This window comes from Psittacula echo (assembly GCF_963264785.1).
Source record: "Psittacula echo genome assembly, chromosome: 8".
Classification (NCBI taxonomy): Eukaryota; Metazoa; Chordata; class Aves; order Psittaciformes; family Psittacidae; genus Psittacula; species Psittacula echo.
This window is the reverse complement of record NC_137744.1, coordinates 7399754-7419320: the sequence shown is the minus strand read 5'-3', so window position 1 is coordinate 7419320 and position 19567 is coordinate 7399754. Positions and strand designations below refer to the sequence as shown.

The 19567-nt window shown below is 41.7% G+C and overlaps 1 protein-coding gene across 2 annotated transcripts in view; it reads left to right on the top strand.

The window, feature by feature from the left end:
• DCX (doublecortin) overlaps positions 1 to 19567 on the top strand; it is a gene marked incomplete at its 3' end in the record, with an annotated part of 67001 nt that overhangs the window by 33477 nt on the left and 13957 nt on the right. For both annotated transcript variants that reach the window (XM_080625090.1, XM_080625091.1), the window contains exon 3: positions 17643 to 17745. In XM_080625090.1, the coding sequence (XP_080481216.1) occupies positions 17643 to 17745 (103 nt within the window). The remainder of the gene's footprint in view (positions 1 to 17642; positions 17746 to 19567) is intronic.

The window sequence follows — 19567 nt, the reverse complement described above, 5'->3', positions numbered from 1 at the left end:
GCAGATGTGTGTGGGTTTTTAATCAGTTTGTGTAAATCTGCCCTGAAGTGTGTTGGGAAGAGGATGCATTTTGTACTGCTAAAAATAAATGCATATGAAATTTGTATATTAGATATCTCTTGGGGAAACAGGCTAAAATTTGTGTGTTAAATTTGAGTGCAAAAAGATGAATGGAATTTGATTAAAACCCCCATAACTCTGCAAGTATGCTGGTTTTAATTATTCTGATACATTCATGGAGCTTTTTTCAAATGCTTCATATCCTAACATGAGTCATTAAAGCCACTAGTGACTTCTGCAGACAGTGAAGCACTTCCTTATAGGAACTAATTTGAGAGTGTAGTGACTTAAAGAGCTGCTTTAACATCTTGTCTTTGAAGATCTGATGGTAAAACCATTTCATAATTTCCTCTGATACTGTAAAATACGATATTGTATGTTCTTTCAAGATGTGAAATTACCTTTGTGCACGGGTATGTAAGTGTACCAGCATACATGCACGTGTACAGCTCTGCAGACCTACACTGTTACGTATTTTCAGATAGCTCTTTATAGGATTAGCTTGGTCTGTGGAATGAGACAGCTGAATCATCAGACTATGCTATATATTCTTCTTGCAGAGCTCTTAAGAGCTAGGAGACTTCTTTGGCGGGTCAGATAACATGTTAGAAGTAATGTACTTGACAAATGTTCCTGGTTTCCATTGCTTCATTTTTCAGAGCACGGTGCACTGCGAGCAACGGGTAGTCCATGAGCCAGTCTCTGATGTCAGAAACAGCAGCTCAGAAAAAGGCTGATGCTTTGGTTTACCTTTAGTGCAAATATGCATTTTTTTCTTAATATTTTACCAAATAATCTGCCTTTCTAGCAATAAAGCTTATTCCAACCAGGAGGACTGTGGGTGAAAGTAAAAGGTACAAGATCTGGTTTATATAGGTAGAGTGGCCATAGGAATTCTAGCTAGGAAAGCTGAATGGTGTTAAGTTTGTAGGAATGGCTTGAGTGGAGCAGGGAAGACGTGGTATGGAGTCACTTTTGTTATAACACATGGGCTGAGAAACCCAAGAAGAGAGAACTAAACTGGAAGTTCAGAGCAAGAATAGGAGTCTGGAAAGGTCAGTTCCTCCTAGGGACTGGAGGGAATCACACAAGTCAGAAACATGCATGCAAGGCTATATGCAGTCATGGGTTATTAGGTACCATTGCAAAAGCAAAATGCTAGAGGAATTGGTACAAAAAGTGCAATAAAATATGCATTAACATGATGAAATATGTATTGGAATGAATACTAAGTGGGATAAGCATGACTCTTAACTGAGTGGTGGTCTTGGCAGTGCTGGGTTAATGGTTGGACTAGATGATCTTAAAGGTCTTTTCCAACCTAAACAATTCTATGACAATTCTACGAAACAAACCTGGCAGGATATAACTTTGGCTTATGGAGAGGCTTCACTACATTTTAGCCCAGTGGAGATGTTGGAGAGTTTCCATGCTATGTCTTACTGCACAAAACACTCCTCTAAGTTGAAACTATGCTTTAAAGGGGAATTTAGCACCTTCTGATCTCCCCTTGAAAGGAGGGCAGGCAGGGAGCTGTCACAGCCTTTTGGGGAAGGACAACGTGCTGATGCAAGCTTCAAGCCACAGCCACGTCCAGCCTGGAAGTGAAGCATCTTGCATGCGTGCACGCAGGGATACTCTATGTATCTATGACAGTCTCTTGCAGAAGAAAGGGGGAGATATGAAATATTTCCTGTAACTCATTCCCGTTCTGACACATTTAAAGAACTCTTCTGAAAGAACAAGGCAGACCCCAAAAGGAGAAGCCCTGGGCCCAGTTCTACTCTGACTTAAGTCATCTTCAGTTTTACTAAAGGCATTAGAATTGCACAGGGCATAATGGAGGCAATAACTTAGGCTCCTGCAAAACACTGCAGTTCTGGAAGTGCAATGCAACTCCAGTGCTAGGTCTCTTATTACCAACTCTTCAGCGTGATGTTAAGGCTAGCAGAGGTCTCCAGCACAGCAGCCATAGTGATTCAGAGGGAACAGCTCTGAATACATCTCCACCAAATAAGATCTTTTTGGGAATGTGGCTCTTGTTTCTCCAAGGTCATGTTTCTTAGTAAGTATTTATGGTTTTGACCATTATCCTATTGTAACTATTAATCATATTGCTATCATATTCCTGCAAAGCATCAGGGAAGGTTTTCCAGACAGATTAATCACTAATGAATTTGTAATCTGGTTTTGATCACTCATTCTTTTTGAATGCTGGTAGGTGGAGTTTACATCCCAACATTTTTCTGAATAATGAGGCTGCTGCCTCTAAGGATCCTTTGGAATTAATGTTTCAAATTTGGATTGAATGTGTAAGCTGGGTTCCCATAGTTGGTGTTCTCCTGATTTAACACTGAGAAGGAACGTTGGCAAATTGTACAGATATGCAGACCTCCACATGAAATAAAAAGCAACATTCTCCCTGCTTTTGGAGAAAGCTGGGGCAGACAGGTAGAAGTACTTGCAGTCGTGAAGGCAGATGGAGTGTTATCAGAGGAGTTGGAGCAAATGGCTCCTGAAAATGGAAATTTCTAATCCTTCCACACTGGTTTACAGCCCTGAAACCTTTTGCAATGTCAGCAGCATCTGATATTAAATATCCAGCAAATAATTACAGTCAGCTTTGACACAGCGAGGTATAAGCCTCATTTCTGGTGAGGCATGAATGTCAGAAGACTGTCTGCACAATAGCCAAAGGCTGTGTAAATTGTAATTAAAAGCATTTAATGTAAGTTAATCTTCATTAGGAACATAATTATGTCCGCACACAAATTGCATCAATGTAATTGTCACAGTTGTAAATACCTAGTTTTATTAACCAGCTTTTCTTCAGGATAAACTGGCTAAGAGATTATCAGCTGTTCTAGGGAAAAGCAGAGGGTGTCTATAAGTGTAACACGTGCATGTGTGGAATTGGATCAAACTCACCACCCTTTGCTGCTGCAGGTGCTGCAGTGGTACTGGCTCACACACCCCCGTGTGCAGAGATGAGAGGATGCTGTCTTGCAAGTTCATTAATTTATAAGAATTTGGTTGTAAAGAAAATGGTCCTCCCTCCCCCAAAATGGGTCAGACTTCATTTTCTAAGGGGTGTTTTAGTATGCGGTGGCACTGGCTTCAGCCTTGTCCCTGTCTTGTAGGCATGAGAGTCTATGGGAAAAGTCTACCTTTCATAAAGTTGTCATCTTTAATCAGATTATCAATGAAACTTCTATATGGGCATTGCTGTCCTGAAGCCCACAGGAGAACTGCATGTTGGAGAAGCTTGGAGCTGTACGTATCAGCGATATTCCTCTGGTGGAGACTGGTGGAAGTCTTCCACTGGTCAGAGGCATCTACCAATAGATTACTGTAATTCTTCTCTTCAGGTCTCTTGATTGCTGTGGGAAGTTAGGGGCTGATCCAATGCATGTTGAAGGCAATAGGGAATTTTCCCTATTGCTTTGTGTGATCAGAATCACATCTACAGATGAGTGAAGAATCTAATACATGTTGGATTCTGCTGAGAGCAACCTGACCTGAATCCAAAAAGGTTGAAAGTAGCTACTGCAAGACTTAAGTTAGAAAAGGAGTGATTTAGTCGTCTTCATTGCCTCAGGAAACAATGCCGTGAATGCACATAAGAAATTAAATAGCAGTTGGGAGACGAGTAAAAATAGCCAGATAAGTGGACGTGAATGCTTGAAATGGATGTCCTACAACATGGTTTAAAAGTAGAAGGAACTTTTAACTGGTGTCAGCTCTTTTCCCAAATAATCTGCACTGTTACTGCTAATTGGCATAAATCTTGCTCCTAATACCCATAGCGAAGATTTGCACAGAATCCATTGCTAATCCTATAAACTGGTGAAGTTGATAAAGTGGGTTGCTTTGGGCATTGCTAATTTTATTTTCATGCTTCTACTTGCTATCATTCATTAACCCTCAAATGGCAGGCTGGTCTGTATACACAAACAAGAGAGCACCAGTCATCTTATCAGTGGCTATAACCATGAGTGGGAAATGACAATAAAACAAATACCTGTGTGATTTAAATAGGATGCCTTTTCTTGTGCTATGTTTCTTGTGTATGACGCTACCTGCTAAAAAAAGGGTCAGGTTATCACCAGCACGTGCCATATTGAATGGCATTAGCTTTCACATGGCTTACTACTATTCCCCAGGCACCACAGTATGTAGTACTACTGCTCTTTGTTTCTCATTGTCTTAGTCATTTAGAAGTACATAAGTCACATTGTTTAATAACTGTGTGTGGTGCAGAATTTAGAGCAGCTAGCAAGCACTGGTAGCAAGTCTAGGGCTGAAACCTGCCCATGTGTCTCATTGGGTATAGTATGAACCAGAGTAAGTTCAAAGAACAAATTCTGATGTTACAGTGGATGAGGTATCCCTCACCAGTATTAGAGGAGATGTGAAGGGCTGAATAAGCACCCCAAGGGTCTCCTCAGACATGTCTGTTTAAGGTGCAATCAGAGTGTACCACCAGAGCACAGTGGAAAGGCTTACAATATTGATGCTTCAATTTTCAATTCAATATAGGTGAGCTGGGCACCCCAAAGAGGATTATGCAAAGGCTCAGGCTGTAAGACAGGACTTCCCAGATTTCCACTTACATCCTGAGGAGAAGGAAAAACCAACAAACAATAGCCTAAATCTCACAACTAGGAGCCAGAATAAGATATAAGTCCACATTATCTTATGAGTCAATGTCACAGTCAGAATTCAACTGAATAAAAACTGTGACTTAATACAACACACCAGAGGGAGAGTGGCTGGATCTATAGACCCAGACCAGGTAACCAGGGGAAATGGACAGCATGCTTCTCAATGAAACTTCTTACATACAGCTCAGCTTGTGTAACAGCATTTAATACTTTCCTAGGTATACAAAGAAGTGAAAAGCAGTCACAGAGCAAAATACACTACTCATTATCTAAAACTGATTTTCCTCTAGGCAGCCATAGTTTTTCCTTTTATCTAAGAAAACTGCCTTGGAAGCCAAGCAATACAATGGTGTGGATTATGTGTTCTCTTGAGGAAAGAAACAAAATATTTAGCCTGGACTATAAAGGAAAGAGTATCCAGTTTTTACCATTACTTTGGTGTGTTTGAGTTCAAGACAGCACAGCAAAAGCAAAACGCTTGTTAAATCATTCTGGTGTGCATGCAGCATGGTTAATCTGATGTTCTGAGAATTCCCTGCACCAGCACACTAACTGTCAGGGTATGATTTCTTAATTTCTTTTAAAGGATGTTCAGGTGTTGCCTTATTTGGTCACAAATGCTTTACTGCCTCTTGGTCCAGAGTTAAAAATAAGGGAAAGAAAAAGGGCACTTGGTTTAGTACCGTGACATTGTAGTGAACTCCAGCACCACATTCCCTATGGAAATATATATTCTGGACTGAACAGTATTTTTTCAGAGACACTAATGAAAATATAGCACCGGTCTTGTTACAATTACCTCTTCCCACATATTCCTGCTATCTCATGCTTCAGCAATGCTGTGCTTCTGTAGTTCTTATGGAACCCTGCTGGAATTGCAGACATTCAGTGTTTCCTAAAATCCTCAGACCGCACTGTCTGCGCTAGATGTTTATTAGAGTGCTGGAGCAAATTGAAATCATATCACTGTGGGTATAGAGAAGATCTCCACAGGAGAGGCTGATAGTGCTGGATTACCTGTCAAAACTGATCTGAGATGAAAGGGGAAGGGAGCAAAGGGAAGCTATAAAACATTGGAGGGGAAAAAATAAAAACACAGAGTTCTAGAAGTGCTGTCAGTCTAATCAGGGAGTGAAGGCAGATTGATGCTTTGTGTCATCTTTTGACTTCAGTAGGTTTGTACCAAGAGGCTCGTATGCCAAGATAGGTTTGGCCCTTCTGTTTACTTTTCTTTTCATAACTGTATGTTGAGTCTTTCTGCAGTGTCTACCCAGGAGTTTGTGTTTGAGCAGCATTCCCACCAGGAACAGCCACCTTGGTTCTTTCTTGGCATCCACAACAAAGTTTACAAAACAAAAGAGCCACATCTTTTAACTGATATTAAGGCATCAGCTTTGCTGAACCTAACAAAGGGTTCTTTAACATCCTTTTCTTTTAATTGTAGTTGCAAAGTTTATTGATCTCCCCAGTCACAGTGAGGATTCAGAATTGGTGCTTTGACCCAGGGTTGTTGTGTGTGTAAGTGAGAGCAAAAGTTGACTCAAAATCTACAAGGAACAAGAAATGATGTATTTTCTGCAGAGGTGAGGATCACAGGAATGGTTGAGGGAGGAAAGAATCTATAATATCTACCCCTGGAAAGGTGATGACCACTGCAACGTGCTACCTGTGCTCATTATGGCCTCACACCAGCGTGCCTTTGGGAATGAATAGCTCAGTCCTGTTCTGTCACTGGCACAGACAAGCCCTGCACGGGCAGATGCCAGGCTCGTGCTCTTCAAACCAGCAGAAAGAATCCATGTATCATGCAAATGACATAGTCTAGAGTGGTGAGGGCTGGGGAAGAGATGGAGAGTGAAGGATGGGTGAAGAGCTGACAAATTCATTCAGCAATGGAGAAAGGAGAGAAAAATCCAGTGCTATTTCTGTGATTCAAATGAGAAAAGCAATATCCAATTATCCCAGAGACAGTGCAGAAAGGGAATGTAAATGTGTACAACCCTCTGCAGCTGGCTTATCTGTGTGCTTGGATAGTCACCTCTGCACCCATACAAGTGGAATTTGCCATTTTGTAGACATTGGGAAAGAAACAGATACAGTTCTGCTTGTAAGTCACTGGCTGTCTCCTGTTTCTCTTATCATACATCTCTCGGGGGAATCTCATCGCAAATAGTTTCTAATTGCTTCAGTAGTCTACAACTCATTTTATGAGAAAAGCCATCCAAGTATAATGGTTCTTGCACATTTCACAGAAGCAGAAATTATTGCCTCATAATCTTCAAAACTCCTTTTCATTCCCTCTTCTTCCATCACACAATTCTTTCTATCTCAAAAAGAAAGGTGAAATATTAAGAAGGATTTTGATTTGTAAATCAGGTCCTCTTTTGGCACTGCTCAGTAGCAAAGCTTCACGCTGCTGTGCTAGACATTTATTACAATGATGTCATCTGAATGATACCTCCAAAACTAGTGTGGACCCTTTAATACCTCTCCCAGGTGCTATTTAGTTGGGGCAAGAAGGCTTTAACCTTCTGCCTTTTGGAATCCCCCCAGTAAATCAACTGCATCTTGGGATCATCTCCAAATGAAATTTGCTTGCTACTCAGCAGCAAGGAGACGTGATGGGATTATAAAACAGGACCGTTTTTCACTGCAGAAATGCTTGAACTCACTCCAGACAATTATGCAGCCTGCCATTTTAGACATACTCTATTTCAGTACTCCTGCATCAATTATTCCATTAACATTACTGCATACTGAGCTCAAACTTGCCATTGATCCTGTGGACATGGAAGGGATGGGATGTATTTCAAATGAAAAGAAAAAGAAAGAAAAAAAGGGGGTGGGAAAAAGGCATTTTCATGTGAGAGGCGTTGGAACATTCATTTCAGCAGCCTCGCTGCATGCTCTGGACAAAGTATTTTTATCTCCCAGCCTGCTTAACATTGGTAATTTCTACCATAGTATGGTTTAGCTCAGGACATAATGCTGAATTTTCCATTACCTCATTAGCTGTCAGCTGCATTCAAAAGACCTGGTAATGAGAAAAAAGTTAATAGCTTTATTCAAAGATTAACAGAAATTAGGGTGAAAACAAAATGGTTCCGATAAGGAGGACATTTACATTGGCTGTAAATTCAGGATATCTCCCCAAACAAAGACTTATAATTAAGGTAGAAATGTTAACTCCCTGAAAGAACAGCTTGATGGCGATTGGAACATTCCTTTCGATTGGATGCAGCATCTGTTACAGTTTAATTTTTAAAGGACACCATTTTTAATTCCCATTAATCTCCACAATTAACAGTGTAATAAAGAGCCTTGCAAAATTTAACTAGTCAAAATGCCTTTAGAGAATAGTTTAGCAATTGAGCAACAGCTTTGATGCTATGAGTGGGGTGACACACAAAGCCAGTGTTAATTAGGAACAGAACCAGTTGCATCTTCTCATCTTCTTCAAGAATTAGGCTGACTTGGATCCACAGGCTGCAGATGAAGTTACGTTGGAGGACAGGATGGTTTGTTCATCATCAGGTTTGGAGGTGTGTATTAGGAAGGATGACTTTGAAGGCTGAATACTTCATACTGGTGTCTGTTTTCCATTACAGTTGATAGCATGAAGTATAAATGTTATCTTTTTGACACCCCCTTTGATGAGAAAGTGCTATGGGTTTTGCAGATGTTGAACAAAACTGAGGGGACCTGTACAAAATATGAGCATAGTGACACATCCAAGGATTAATTATTAGAAGTATCTTTAGATATGACATAAATAGCAGAGATGTTTGAAAAGCTGTGTAGTTGGAGATCTAGACCCAGCATAAAACAAGCGCAGGTTGAGACACAAATATGTGCATGAGCTGCATTGATAGAATAGTCTTGTCTGGTCAGTAAAAGGTTTTAATTACAACTGAGTGCATCCTGCCCAGGAAAAACTGTAATAATACATTGCTATAATCCTCATTAACATATGCTGCCTTCTACAGACACCAAGGATGACAAGGCTATCTGTAGTGAAGTGTCTTAGTGTGCTGCTGTGCAGGGGAGACACAGCCAGCCCAAAACATGCTGCCTTCAGAGTCAGTGGTGATGCCTGACTTCAAGTGAAGTGCCCTTGAGCTCTCCTAATGCAGTAATAATAATGGCAAGTCTGACTCTGACTTCTCTATAAGACTTATTATTTTGGAAGGGAGTTACTGATGTCAGCAGCACCCAGGACAATGTTGAATAACTACATCTTCTAAAGAGAGGCTGCCTCAGTGGGTAAAACACACCTGCTTGTTAAATGGAAACCAGATCTGTTCATATTTAATATAATTTCCTTTGTCACTCTGAGTGATTGTCAAAGACAAAATTTCCTCTCTTATGTCTCTGTACACCACACCACAAAGAGGCTGTAGGAACAAATCCTGCTATTTCATACAACTGTCATTTTGCCAGAACTCAACTCTTCCCAAAAGCATGTTGCTGCCCTCTGCTTCCATGGCTGCATGCTGGGCAGTAGTCAGGCAGAATGGGTGGGTTGGAAGACAGTGGACTTATCCCTGGCAAATGGAAATGTGTCAATAAATCAGTTTTGTCCCCCAGTGGGGGTTCATCTTTGACCACTGCTGCACTGGGCTGAAATCTGTAACTGTACCCAGGTGGGTCAAAGTACCAAGGGATTTCTCTTTGGTAGGTGGCCAGTGTACTGTCCTTTGAAACGATTGGGCTGAGAATTAAGTTCTTGATTCATCTAACCATGAAATTATTAACTGGAGAGAGTATTTTTACATAATGCTGACTGATAAGAGAAAAGAAGGATCAGGAGCCAAGAACACTTACAGGACACTGAGGAGGGAAAGGAAAGACTCTCCCAGGACACTCTTCTAGCAGATAAGGAAAGCAGAGATATTGTCTTAGTCTTTTAAGCAGACATATCACACTGCCTGTGGGGATGGGAGCAGTTCTCACAGCTACATTTACCTTCTCCCTTCCCCACCATCTTCCCCAAACAAAAGTCAGCAGGCAGAGGGGTGGCTGTGGGAGTGCTGGTTCTGACCTTCTCACTCACCAGGTAGATGCTGCGGTGTGGGGTACAGAGGGGAGAACTCCTCGAGGGAAAGTTGGTATTGAAATGAAGTCAGGATATGGCTGTTGGTGTCCTTCAGCCCTCAGAGCTGGCTTACAAGCAGTAAATGCTTGGTATAACTTTTCACCCTTCTGCTGGTCAGCAATGGTAATAATCTTTCTGGGCACCCTGAAGATGAAGGAATTTGTTTGCTAGCACACACCAAACCATCCAGTCCTGGTGTGGGGTGTTTTGTTTGTTCATGTTTTAACCAGCGTGAAGCTCTATTTACCAGTGCCTCTCCATCACCATCAGTACCATTGTGCAGTTGAAGAAAAACCCACAAAGCTGAACAAGAGCCTTTCTCTTTCATGAAGATATGCACAACAGGATCAGCAACAGCTATAGGTTTTAGGAGCTTGTTGCTGGAAATCCCATTAACTGGAAATTCCAGCCCACTGGCTCTTCAGCCTGACCTTGAGTAGGCTGATAGCCTCCCTGTGCTCCTACTTTCAAGCCTCCTGTTTCCAGCAGTATCGCTTGACCTTGGCTGTGTGGTGACACTACTTCCAAAGTTTCTGATGCTCTTTTGTAGTTCAGAACTACTGTTTCCTCTCAAGAGTGATGAGGGGGGATGCTTAGGAAGAATGGTTTGACAGTTCTCTAATTCTTCAGTGCTACCTGTTTTAGGGCAATTTGTGCTGGAACACTTTCATATTCTTAATCTGTCACCTAGAATTTCTGGTTTTGCAGTTTTCTGACTGGAGAAAGGGTAATGTTTTATATACTGGTACTGATGGCTGTGCTTCTTATGTTTCCAAACTGCACAGCATGTTTTTGCTCAGCCTAATACCCTCATGAATGCAAGAACAGCCTTTCTTCTAAGAAAAAAAGAATCAACAGCCTGAGTATCTGTTTCATAGTCCCCTCCATATGTATAGGGAATGGGGATAACAAACTAACCTTTCTTCCAGAGGCTAATTGGATTTCACGCAGTTTGGAAGCACTACTAATTCACCAGATATATTAAGTTCAGCTTTAACATTCCTACTGGGTTTCTTGGCTATTGACCTTCCTCCCCTCCCTTGCTTTTTATTCTATCCTATTTCAAATGTAGCCATTTCCAATACTTAAATAAACAGGCTCCTTGTGCTGCAGCCCTTTTGACAGCAGAGTTTCTTCATGCATGAAGTCTTACGAGCTGCTGTGCACATACATGCATGAATATTTCTTATTCCACTTAAATAAGCAACAGAAATGCTTATTATAGAAATAATGCATATTGGTCAGAAGCTGGTGTCCCTACTCTGGTTTAGTCACATTATAACAAAATAGTCCAAGTGGACATAAAGCACTTGGAATCAACCTTCTGTAGTTCTATGGCCTAATTGAGAGGATCTGCATTTTTCAGCAATAAAAAGGTGTGAAAATTCCCTCTTGCATCAAAGAAAACACTTGATCCTTATGACTTGCCCAGAATTTTCTCTTCTGAAGGTGAGAAATCCGTACAGAAGAGTGGAATTGATTGTTTCAATCAAACTACGTAGCATAAATGTAAGCTGCGGCTCTCCTGAATACAAGAAAAGGTTGAGATCCCTGAATAATGTTTTAAAGAACGGAAATCTCAAGTTTATATTGAGAGATCAAATTATGGGCCCTGAAACCTAGATAATAGACATGATTTTTCCTACTCTTCACAACGGCTCACTGCAAACACAGTAATGAGGGAACAGCACAACCGTGGTCTTCCCAGGTTTCCGTGTGGATGTTTGGTGGCAGAGGGGAGCAGAGATGGAAGAGCAGATGACTCAGTCCCCTCCCCTCACTGCTGGGCAACTCAGAAAAGGGGTCCCGAAAGTGTAATTGCATGTACTTCTATGGCATAGGTTGGGCATGCAGGAGTGCTCCTGATCCATTTCTGAATGTCAACATCTGTGCTTTTTCTACTCATCTTTCTATTGCTGATCCATTTTAAGCAGTATCTTTTCCAAAAAGTGGATAAATAATTCTCTTTCTGGGAATGCAAATATGGAATATATTGAGTGGGTGTGTGCATACTTTAAAGAAATAATTGAATCCAAACATCTCTTCTTTTTAAATGCAGGAAACCAGAATGTAATAAAATGTAAATCAATTCAGGGTCTGCTTTGGGCTTGCAGTATCAGACTGTTAAGAAAAAATGTATTAAGTGCTGTGCATTCCAATATCAACATCTTTATTTTCCATCCTATCCTTTTAACCCCTTAAGTCTTCTGAAATCTTTTTCTTTCTGGACATGTGGTGAAGAGCTTGTCAGAAAGCAGTTAATTTAAAGTCTGCTCTGTATGTTCATTTATTCCTGATACTCACTCTGGTGCATGACCTTGCTGAATCTTCCTGTGGACAAGGCTGTGTTTGATTTCTATACCATGCTTTATTGATTGCAAACACCCAACTGATGGATTGTAAAGCACAGTTGCCTTTGTGATTTAGGACTTCAGCTTCTCAGAATAGCTGAAATAAACATACCACTGCCAATCTGACTTGGGGTACAACTGCGGGAATATAAATAAGTCCATCAGATTTCTGGTTTGAGTTAAAGCAGAATTTAAACAGATTTTAGTTCCATTCTCAGCTCAGTTAACTCTCAGTGCCTGTCTAGCTGCTAGTCTGACTTCCTTAGCTCTATCTAGCATCTAGTGCTGGAAGAGAAAGGGCATGAGCAAGCATCTAAAATACATTAATTGTCTTTAGCTAACAGATGGTCGAATGTCTTCAATTCTACAGCATTTATCAAAGCAACTTAGAAAATGAGAGTGTGTCTTAATTCAGTTGTGCTCTGGATGGGCTTTATGTATGTTTGGCACGCAAATTGTCTCTGCAGTCTTTTCGGCTTAAAGAAGTTGTCTCTGAAGATAATTTTCCCCCTGTTCTAAACTCTGGAAGCCTACAAGCTGAAGAAGTATGATGGTGTAAAGAAAGCAAATGGACATCCCTTTTCTTTAAGCATAACCATTAGATCTGCAGAAACTTGGGGAGCAGTTGGAAGCTACCTACGTACTGGTATCGCTTTCTGTTCTGCTGTCTAAATTCTTAAAGAGGAGGGATATTACAGAGAGAACACTTGGCAAAGTCATTAAGACTATGGGAGACAGGAGTAGAGGGAGAAGCCCTGCACTGGCCCTCACCGATCCAAAGACTTGAACAGAGTCAGGCAGTTGGTTAAAGATGACATCCCCAAGATGGAAGATGTTCAGCCCTTGGGTTGCACCCATGGTGCTATTATGCCAAATCTCCTTTGCCAGACGTCTGCTGGCTGTTTAGCCAGAGGTCTTTCCTCATTCCATGACATAATAGAAAGTCTGGAAGCAGGACTGTGTACATAGATCACTGTTTTGAATAATCACTAGCTATAGCATCTGATCATTTATCATTCAGCCTCACCTGGCTCCATCAGCTAAAAATAGGAACCTCTGATAAAGACACCTCTCTGAAAGGTGAAAAGACAGTTCAGTTAATTCTCCTGGTGATGTATTCCTCTTCAGGGACATGCTCTGTCATCTTCTTGGCAAACAGCGATGGCCAATCCAAGCTTCTGGAGCCTCCTGCTAAAGTGGCAGCCACAGGAGCTACAGAGCTCGATCCAGCAGTGAAACAGCCAAAATGTGGCTGGAGCCTATGTTACTGCTGTGACAACGTTCACACTTGCAGAGAGTGACAGTGAGGGCAAGCTGTCAGCCATGCAGACACAGCGAGCTCCATCATTCTGCAGACGGAAAGGGAACAAAAGGAGCTGGTTAATCATAACACCCATTTAATGTGCAGGAGGCTCTGCATGGATAGGTGATTCTAACTAAGATTTAAGCCTTCAGGCTTTTGATTCCTGATTCCTTCTAGTTATTTTATTTATTAATGAACTACACTTTTTAAATGCTACTGCTGCCTCCTGGAGGATGGTAGAAATAGGCAGTTATTCACAGCTGGGCAGATATATATCCTGCATGTTTACTGCTCCTTTTCCAGCTGAACTCCCAATACCTGTAGCAGAACAGATACTTCAGCAGACTGTGAGCTCACATCCAGAGAGATGCTTGAGGCAAGCTCCATTTTGTCAAAACCCTGAAAAATGCTCAGTTCTACAGCTGCTGTATTAAAGTGAACAGGAAGCATCTCTCAGAAGGCCCCATCTTTCCTTTCTGCAATTAAAATTGCTGCAGCAGACGCCAATAGACTGTCACTGCAGAAATCCCCTCCTGGAAATCCCAGCTATATTGTCCTCTCTGGGAAGGTTTCTCTAATATAAGCAGAGAAGGATTTCATTGAACAAGAGAAGAAACCATGCTTAATGAAAACCTAAGGAATTTCAAACAGTTTTGTACTCCGTAAAATCTCTGTTAATCTCCACCAACTTCTATTTCCTTCATAATATATCATAAAGTTCGGAAAAAAATCAAACCTTGACATAAAGGAAAATGTTACCATCAAATCTATAAGAAAGAACTGCTTTGTGAGAAATACCTTTGTGCCTCATCGACCGGAGTGTGAAGAATTAATTTCCTTCATTGGAATTGCTTAAGCTACAGGAAAGGGAGAGGAAGCATTCAGTGCAGTATGATCCTTCTAAAATCCATGTTGTCTTTTTAATCCCAAATTTCAAATTAAATATTATCCTCCTTTAAACAATGGCATGCACATACATCTTGGAAATCAATGCTATTTATCCTTGTCTGCTGTAATTATATACATGAGTTTCATTTCTGCTAGAAATAAAAAAGCTTGTAGGCTCAACAATGGAAAAAGTTAAAATCTGACTAATTCGATGGTTTCCAATGTCATTGCTAAGGGGGCATGATAACAGTGATCAAGAAAATCACCATTTTCAGGTAGGTCCTTGCAGTAGCTGGCTACTATCAGCTTTTCTTCTGTGCTTTCGTAAATGTATACCTAAAAGCAAAATGCAACATTTAAAAGCACTGATCCTCAGGCTATCAGCTGGGGTGAATTTGTGTAGATGTAAACTTTCTTTCAGGGTTTTCATGGTGTTCCAGACTCATTATTGGATAGAATTAGAACAGTAGATGAAGTGAAAGCAGAACGCAGACTTTCAGAACAGTCCCGACTGCTTGAGGGGAGACTTGTGCCAGTTTTAATTGATTTTTTTAATTGAGAAAACATGAGCAAAAAAGACTTTTGAAGAATGAACCCAAGAAGACTTACAGGGTTACTCAGGAGTCACTAAAACCCCCTAAACAATTAGTGCAGGGTAGAGGTTTGGCTTTGCTTGTCAAGAACATCCCTGAAATGTTCCATACAGGCTGATAAAGTCTCAGACCAGATATCATAGAATCATAGAATAGTTAGGGTTGGAAAGGACCTTAAGATCATCCAGTTCCAGCCTCCCTGCCATGGGCAGGGACACCTCACACTAAACCATGCCATGCAAGACTCCCTATCCCAGCACAGCAGCCCATAATTCTGCTTCCCAGCTACCATCCTCTTTAGCTTCACATCCTTCAGGAATGAGCATTTCCAGGGCTTTCTCGTGGGGCTTTTCTTTGTCTGTGCACTGCTTAGGCAAGCTGGCTCTGGTGCTGTAAGATCCAGCACTTAAGTCCCATGTTTTCACAAGGGAAGTTTACTTCAGCAAGTTCATGTAGACAGCAATACGTACGAGGCCTGTTTCAGGGACGTGCAGTAATGATCCAGGACTGAAGTTTAATAAACCAAAGGTAAATAGAAAATACCACACACGTGGTGGACATGAGCAGCACAACTAAAACTGCATCCATGTGCCCCTTGTTATTGTGTGGATTTTGCAATGTTTTCCACTATTTAATGACAGTGGGGTTGTGTTTTGGCTCTTTTCTGCTGTGTTGTGGTGAGGTCTTAATAGTGGAAGTTACAGCAGGAAACAAAACGGAGCAAATAAAGCAAATGCAGCACTTATTGTTTCCTGACTATCAGGAACTCAACAAGGAGATAATCTCATTTCTTTACTAGCCCCAGTGCTCATCCAGACAGCTCTTCATAATTATAAAATACACATAATAACCTACTATCTGAAGGGACAAGAATGCAGCAAAGTGAATTCCAAGTATCTCTGCTTGACATGTAATCAGGTTTCTAGCCTTGTGCATGCTCGTAGTTTTCCATCGATCTGAAGGCTTTCATGGTGGCTGGGACTTTATTTTGCTCGTGGTGGCTGTGGAGAGTTTAAGGACAAAATATACACTTTGACTTATGACCTGCACACAATAAAGGCACCTGTAGGTTTTGTTTGATTTCATCTAAAAGGCTGGGAAATGTTTGAAACCTTATGTTGTGACCTAGCTTTGCATGTTTAACTGTGCAGTGGTTTCTGTAGGGAAGGGTGAGCTAAGCAACACTTCAGTTTGTGCCATGGCATAAGTATAATACTTAGCATTCAGATGGGAACCAGTGTATCTTGCCAAGCCCAATCATTTGCAAATGAATTGGTGCCAGCATCCTCAGGGGGAGGACTGTAATACCAAGTGCTGGTTTGAAATGTCATATTTACCACGGGAGAATTCTCTATAGGTAACACATTAATGATTTTCAACCTAATTTTAGGCAAACAGAAACTGGAATTCACTGAAGTTTGCAAAGATAATTCTACCTTTGATCAAAGCTATAGCAGATTTCAGCTTGCTCCATTTTGAAAGTCATGCTGATGTGAAAAGCAAGCTTTTTGCTAATGTTTGGCATCCTATCCAGAGCTGGCACTCTCAGGCAGTGCTTTAATTATACATTATATTAGCCAGTGTGAAATACTGAGCTTTATTAAGGTATCCAAAAGCCTGCTTTATGGTTGATTCATTAGAGCTTGAAATGAATTTTTCACAGTCCAGCTCAAAGAGATCAGTAGATATGGAAATTCAGCTCTAAGTTTCCCCCCAGTTACCTCCACCCCCTTGCAGTGCATCTACCCTCTGTTAAGACCACAGTATCATGCCAAAACACTGGGCATCAGCTGTCAGCCTCACACCTCCATTATAAATGTCAGTGCCAATCTTGTGCACATCTCCCCTCCCTGGCCTTCCATGGGATAGGCAGCCCTGCAGCGAGGAGTGGTGCTTCACCATCCCATGTCTGGGTGGCAAAAGCAGGGAGAAGGAGACACAACCTCTGGAGTAAATCTGTGTATTTAAATGCTGCTTGGGTGGGAAGGGCATCCAGTGATACTTTGGGCCTCTCCCTCAATGGTCAGATAAACCTTTGGCCTTTTAAACCTATCATCATGAGGCTTGCTCAGAAAGAGTCATGGTCCTGCCCCTGTGCTGGGACCTGCAGCTCTTTGCCTTTTTAGTGGTTCTTTGAGGTTTTAGGCTTTGTTGGTACTAAGATACTGATCAACATGGCAGAGGCTGCTCAGAAGCTGTGGCTGCCCCATCCCTGGCAGTGCTCAAGGCCAGGTTGGACACAGGGGCTTGGAGCAAGCTGCTCTAGTGGAAGGTGTCCCTGCCCGTGGCAGGGGTTGGAGCTGAATGAGCTTTGAGGTCCCTTCCAACACAAACCAGTCTGGGATTCTATGATTCTATGGGCAGTGGTGTCCCAAGTAGCTCAGGAATGCCTGTGTCATTCATTAGGGTGACTGATGTTTTCTGTCAGCTCCTGAATGGATTGGAAATGCCACCCCTCAATCCCTCATAGAATTTGCAAGGTAGCTGGGAATTTCTTATTTTTAATTAAGCTTTTATGCTTGGCTTGCCCAGAGCAGCTTTGTGTGCACCAGGCTTACAGGAAGTAGGACTGAATCAGCATGGGACAGGGGAACAGCAGAGGCAGCTCCCTCCTGTTTAAATTAAAACTAAGCCACATCAGAAAGTTGCCAATTAAAACTAACATGAATGACTTTGCTCTCTCTGTAGGTGACCTGTCTGCACGATTTCTTTGGGGATGATGATGTGTTCATCGCCTGTGGTCCAGAAAAATTCCGCTACGCACAGGATGACTTTTCTTTGGATGAAAGCGGTAACATCAAACACACACTGCTCTCCAATCTGTGGCTTTATTTCCATTCAGTTGTTTGTATCACATAATAATGCTGCGTGCTTCCATTCTGTTTTTTAAGGCCTAGTATATAGAATCATAGAATAGTTAGGGTTGGAAAGGACCTTAAGATCATCCAGTTCCAACCCCCCTGCCATGGGCAGGGACACCTCACACTAAACCATGCCACCCGAGGCTCTGTCCAACCTGGACTTGAACACCTTGTACTATATGGAATTTAACATCCTTTTGTGATACTGTACAATCAGCACATATTATAATAGGGCAAATACTGAGGTAGCCTAAGTCAGAGTAGATGGACTCCTGCACCATTTGACATTTACTGCCAAATCTGGTAGTGTCTATCCAGTTGCAGTCAGATAGATACATTTTTCTTGAGAACTAAAGAAGGACTCTTGTCCTTACATACACATGTGAATATTAAAATATGGGAACAAGCACAGTCAAAAGAAAAATCACTCCACTGCTTTCTTCTGCTGATCCAGAAAGCAGGACAATAATTCCCTTTTCTGGGGGAAAGACTAGGACAGCACCATTATTTATCCCTGTTACAACTGCAGGCACAGTTCTGTAATAACATGAATCTCTATGATCAAATAAGCCATGAGATCTTTGATTTCACAGAATATACAGAGCTTGATTGAAGGTGTCGCCCCTACTCCACCTGGTAACCATACACACCAACAGCTCAGGCTGTCTGCTAATGCAGCAAGGGTAAATTAGTGTAACTTTGACCATTTAAACTAGAAGAAAATGTGATCTCCAAACATTTGGCTCATTTCCCAAAGCTCTAGGTATCCTGTATAAGGAACACGAGCCCCATGCATTCTTACATGCTACAAACTGGCTCAGCATTGAAGACCAAAGAGGGCTTTTGCTGTATACCAGGAAGTCAAGCAGCCTCTAATCTTCAACCACTGTATTTTTATGACTCCTGATTTTATTTGATGATGGTGCTTCTGACCTGCGTACTCCAGATGAACCCGTGTGATGGTTTTGGGTGATTCAAAGAAAGTTTCCAAGGTTCAGCTGAAACTTTGCAGGCAGAGAATAAAGCCCATGTCAGGCTGGGGAAGTGATCTGTAACCTGAGCTTCATCATTTTAACACTCAGCAGTTGAGTCAGCACCATGGGGAATTCCACACTGTAAAACAGTTTGGATGCAATCCTAGCAGAACAACTTGATGGGAAGCCCAGCTCTCTGCCTACACTCCTGGTTACTACTGATTTTTCCAGCTTTATTTTTAGCAAAAATAAGCCAAGCTTGCCATTGGGAGGGCACCAAGTAACTGCATCTCATGGTGGCATTTTGAGGGGAGTAGAGGTGCCCCGCACCTCTCAAGAAGCAGATGAGGTGCTATTAGCCAGCAGCGTTTCCCTGCTATACACCCATCATCCTTCCTTGTTACAAGTCAGATGCTGCAAGAGTCCTGAGGTCTTGCAGATGAATGTCACTTACTAAAATCTCCTCTGTCATGGAGTGCTTTTTCTTGCCTGTTAGGATGACATGTACTTGGATTGCTGCTTATTGTGTTCACTCTGGCAGGAGATCAGGAAGCAAAATGAGAAATAGCATAAGAGAGGATTATGTCATCTCTTTCCTCCTGGCTGCCCACCACAGCTTCCACCCTCTAATCCCCATTGCTGAGATGACATTGCTCTGTCTCATTTGTACCTGCTGGTTTCAGCATCAGCTGATGTAAATGTCATGCCCCCCTGTGATGTTTAGAGGCCTGTTTACACTAACTTCATCACAGTCAGGTTTCCACCTTTAGAACCTTGT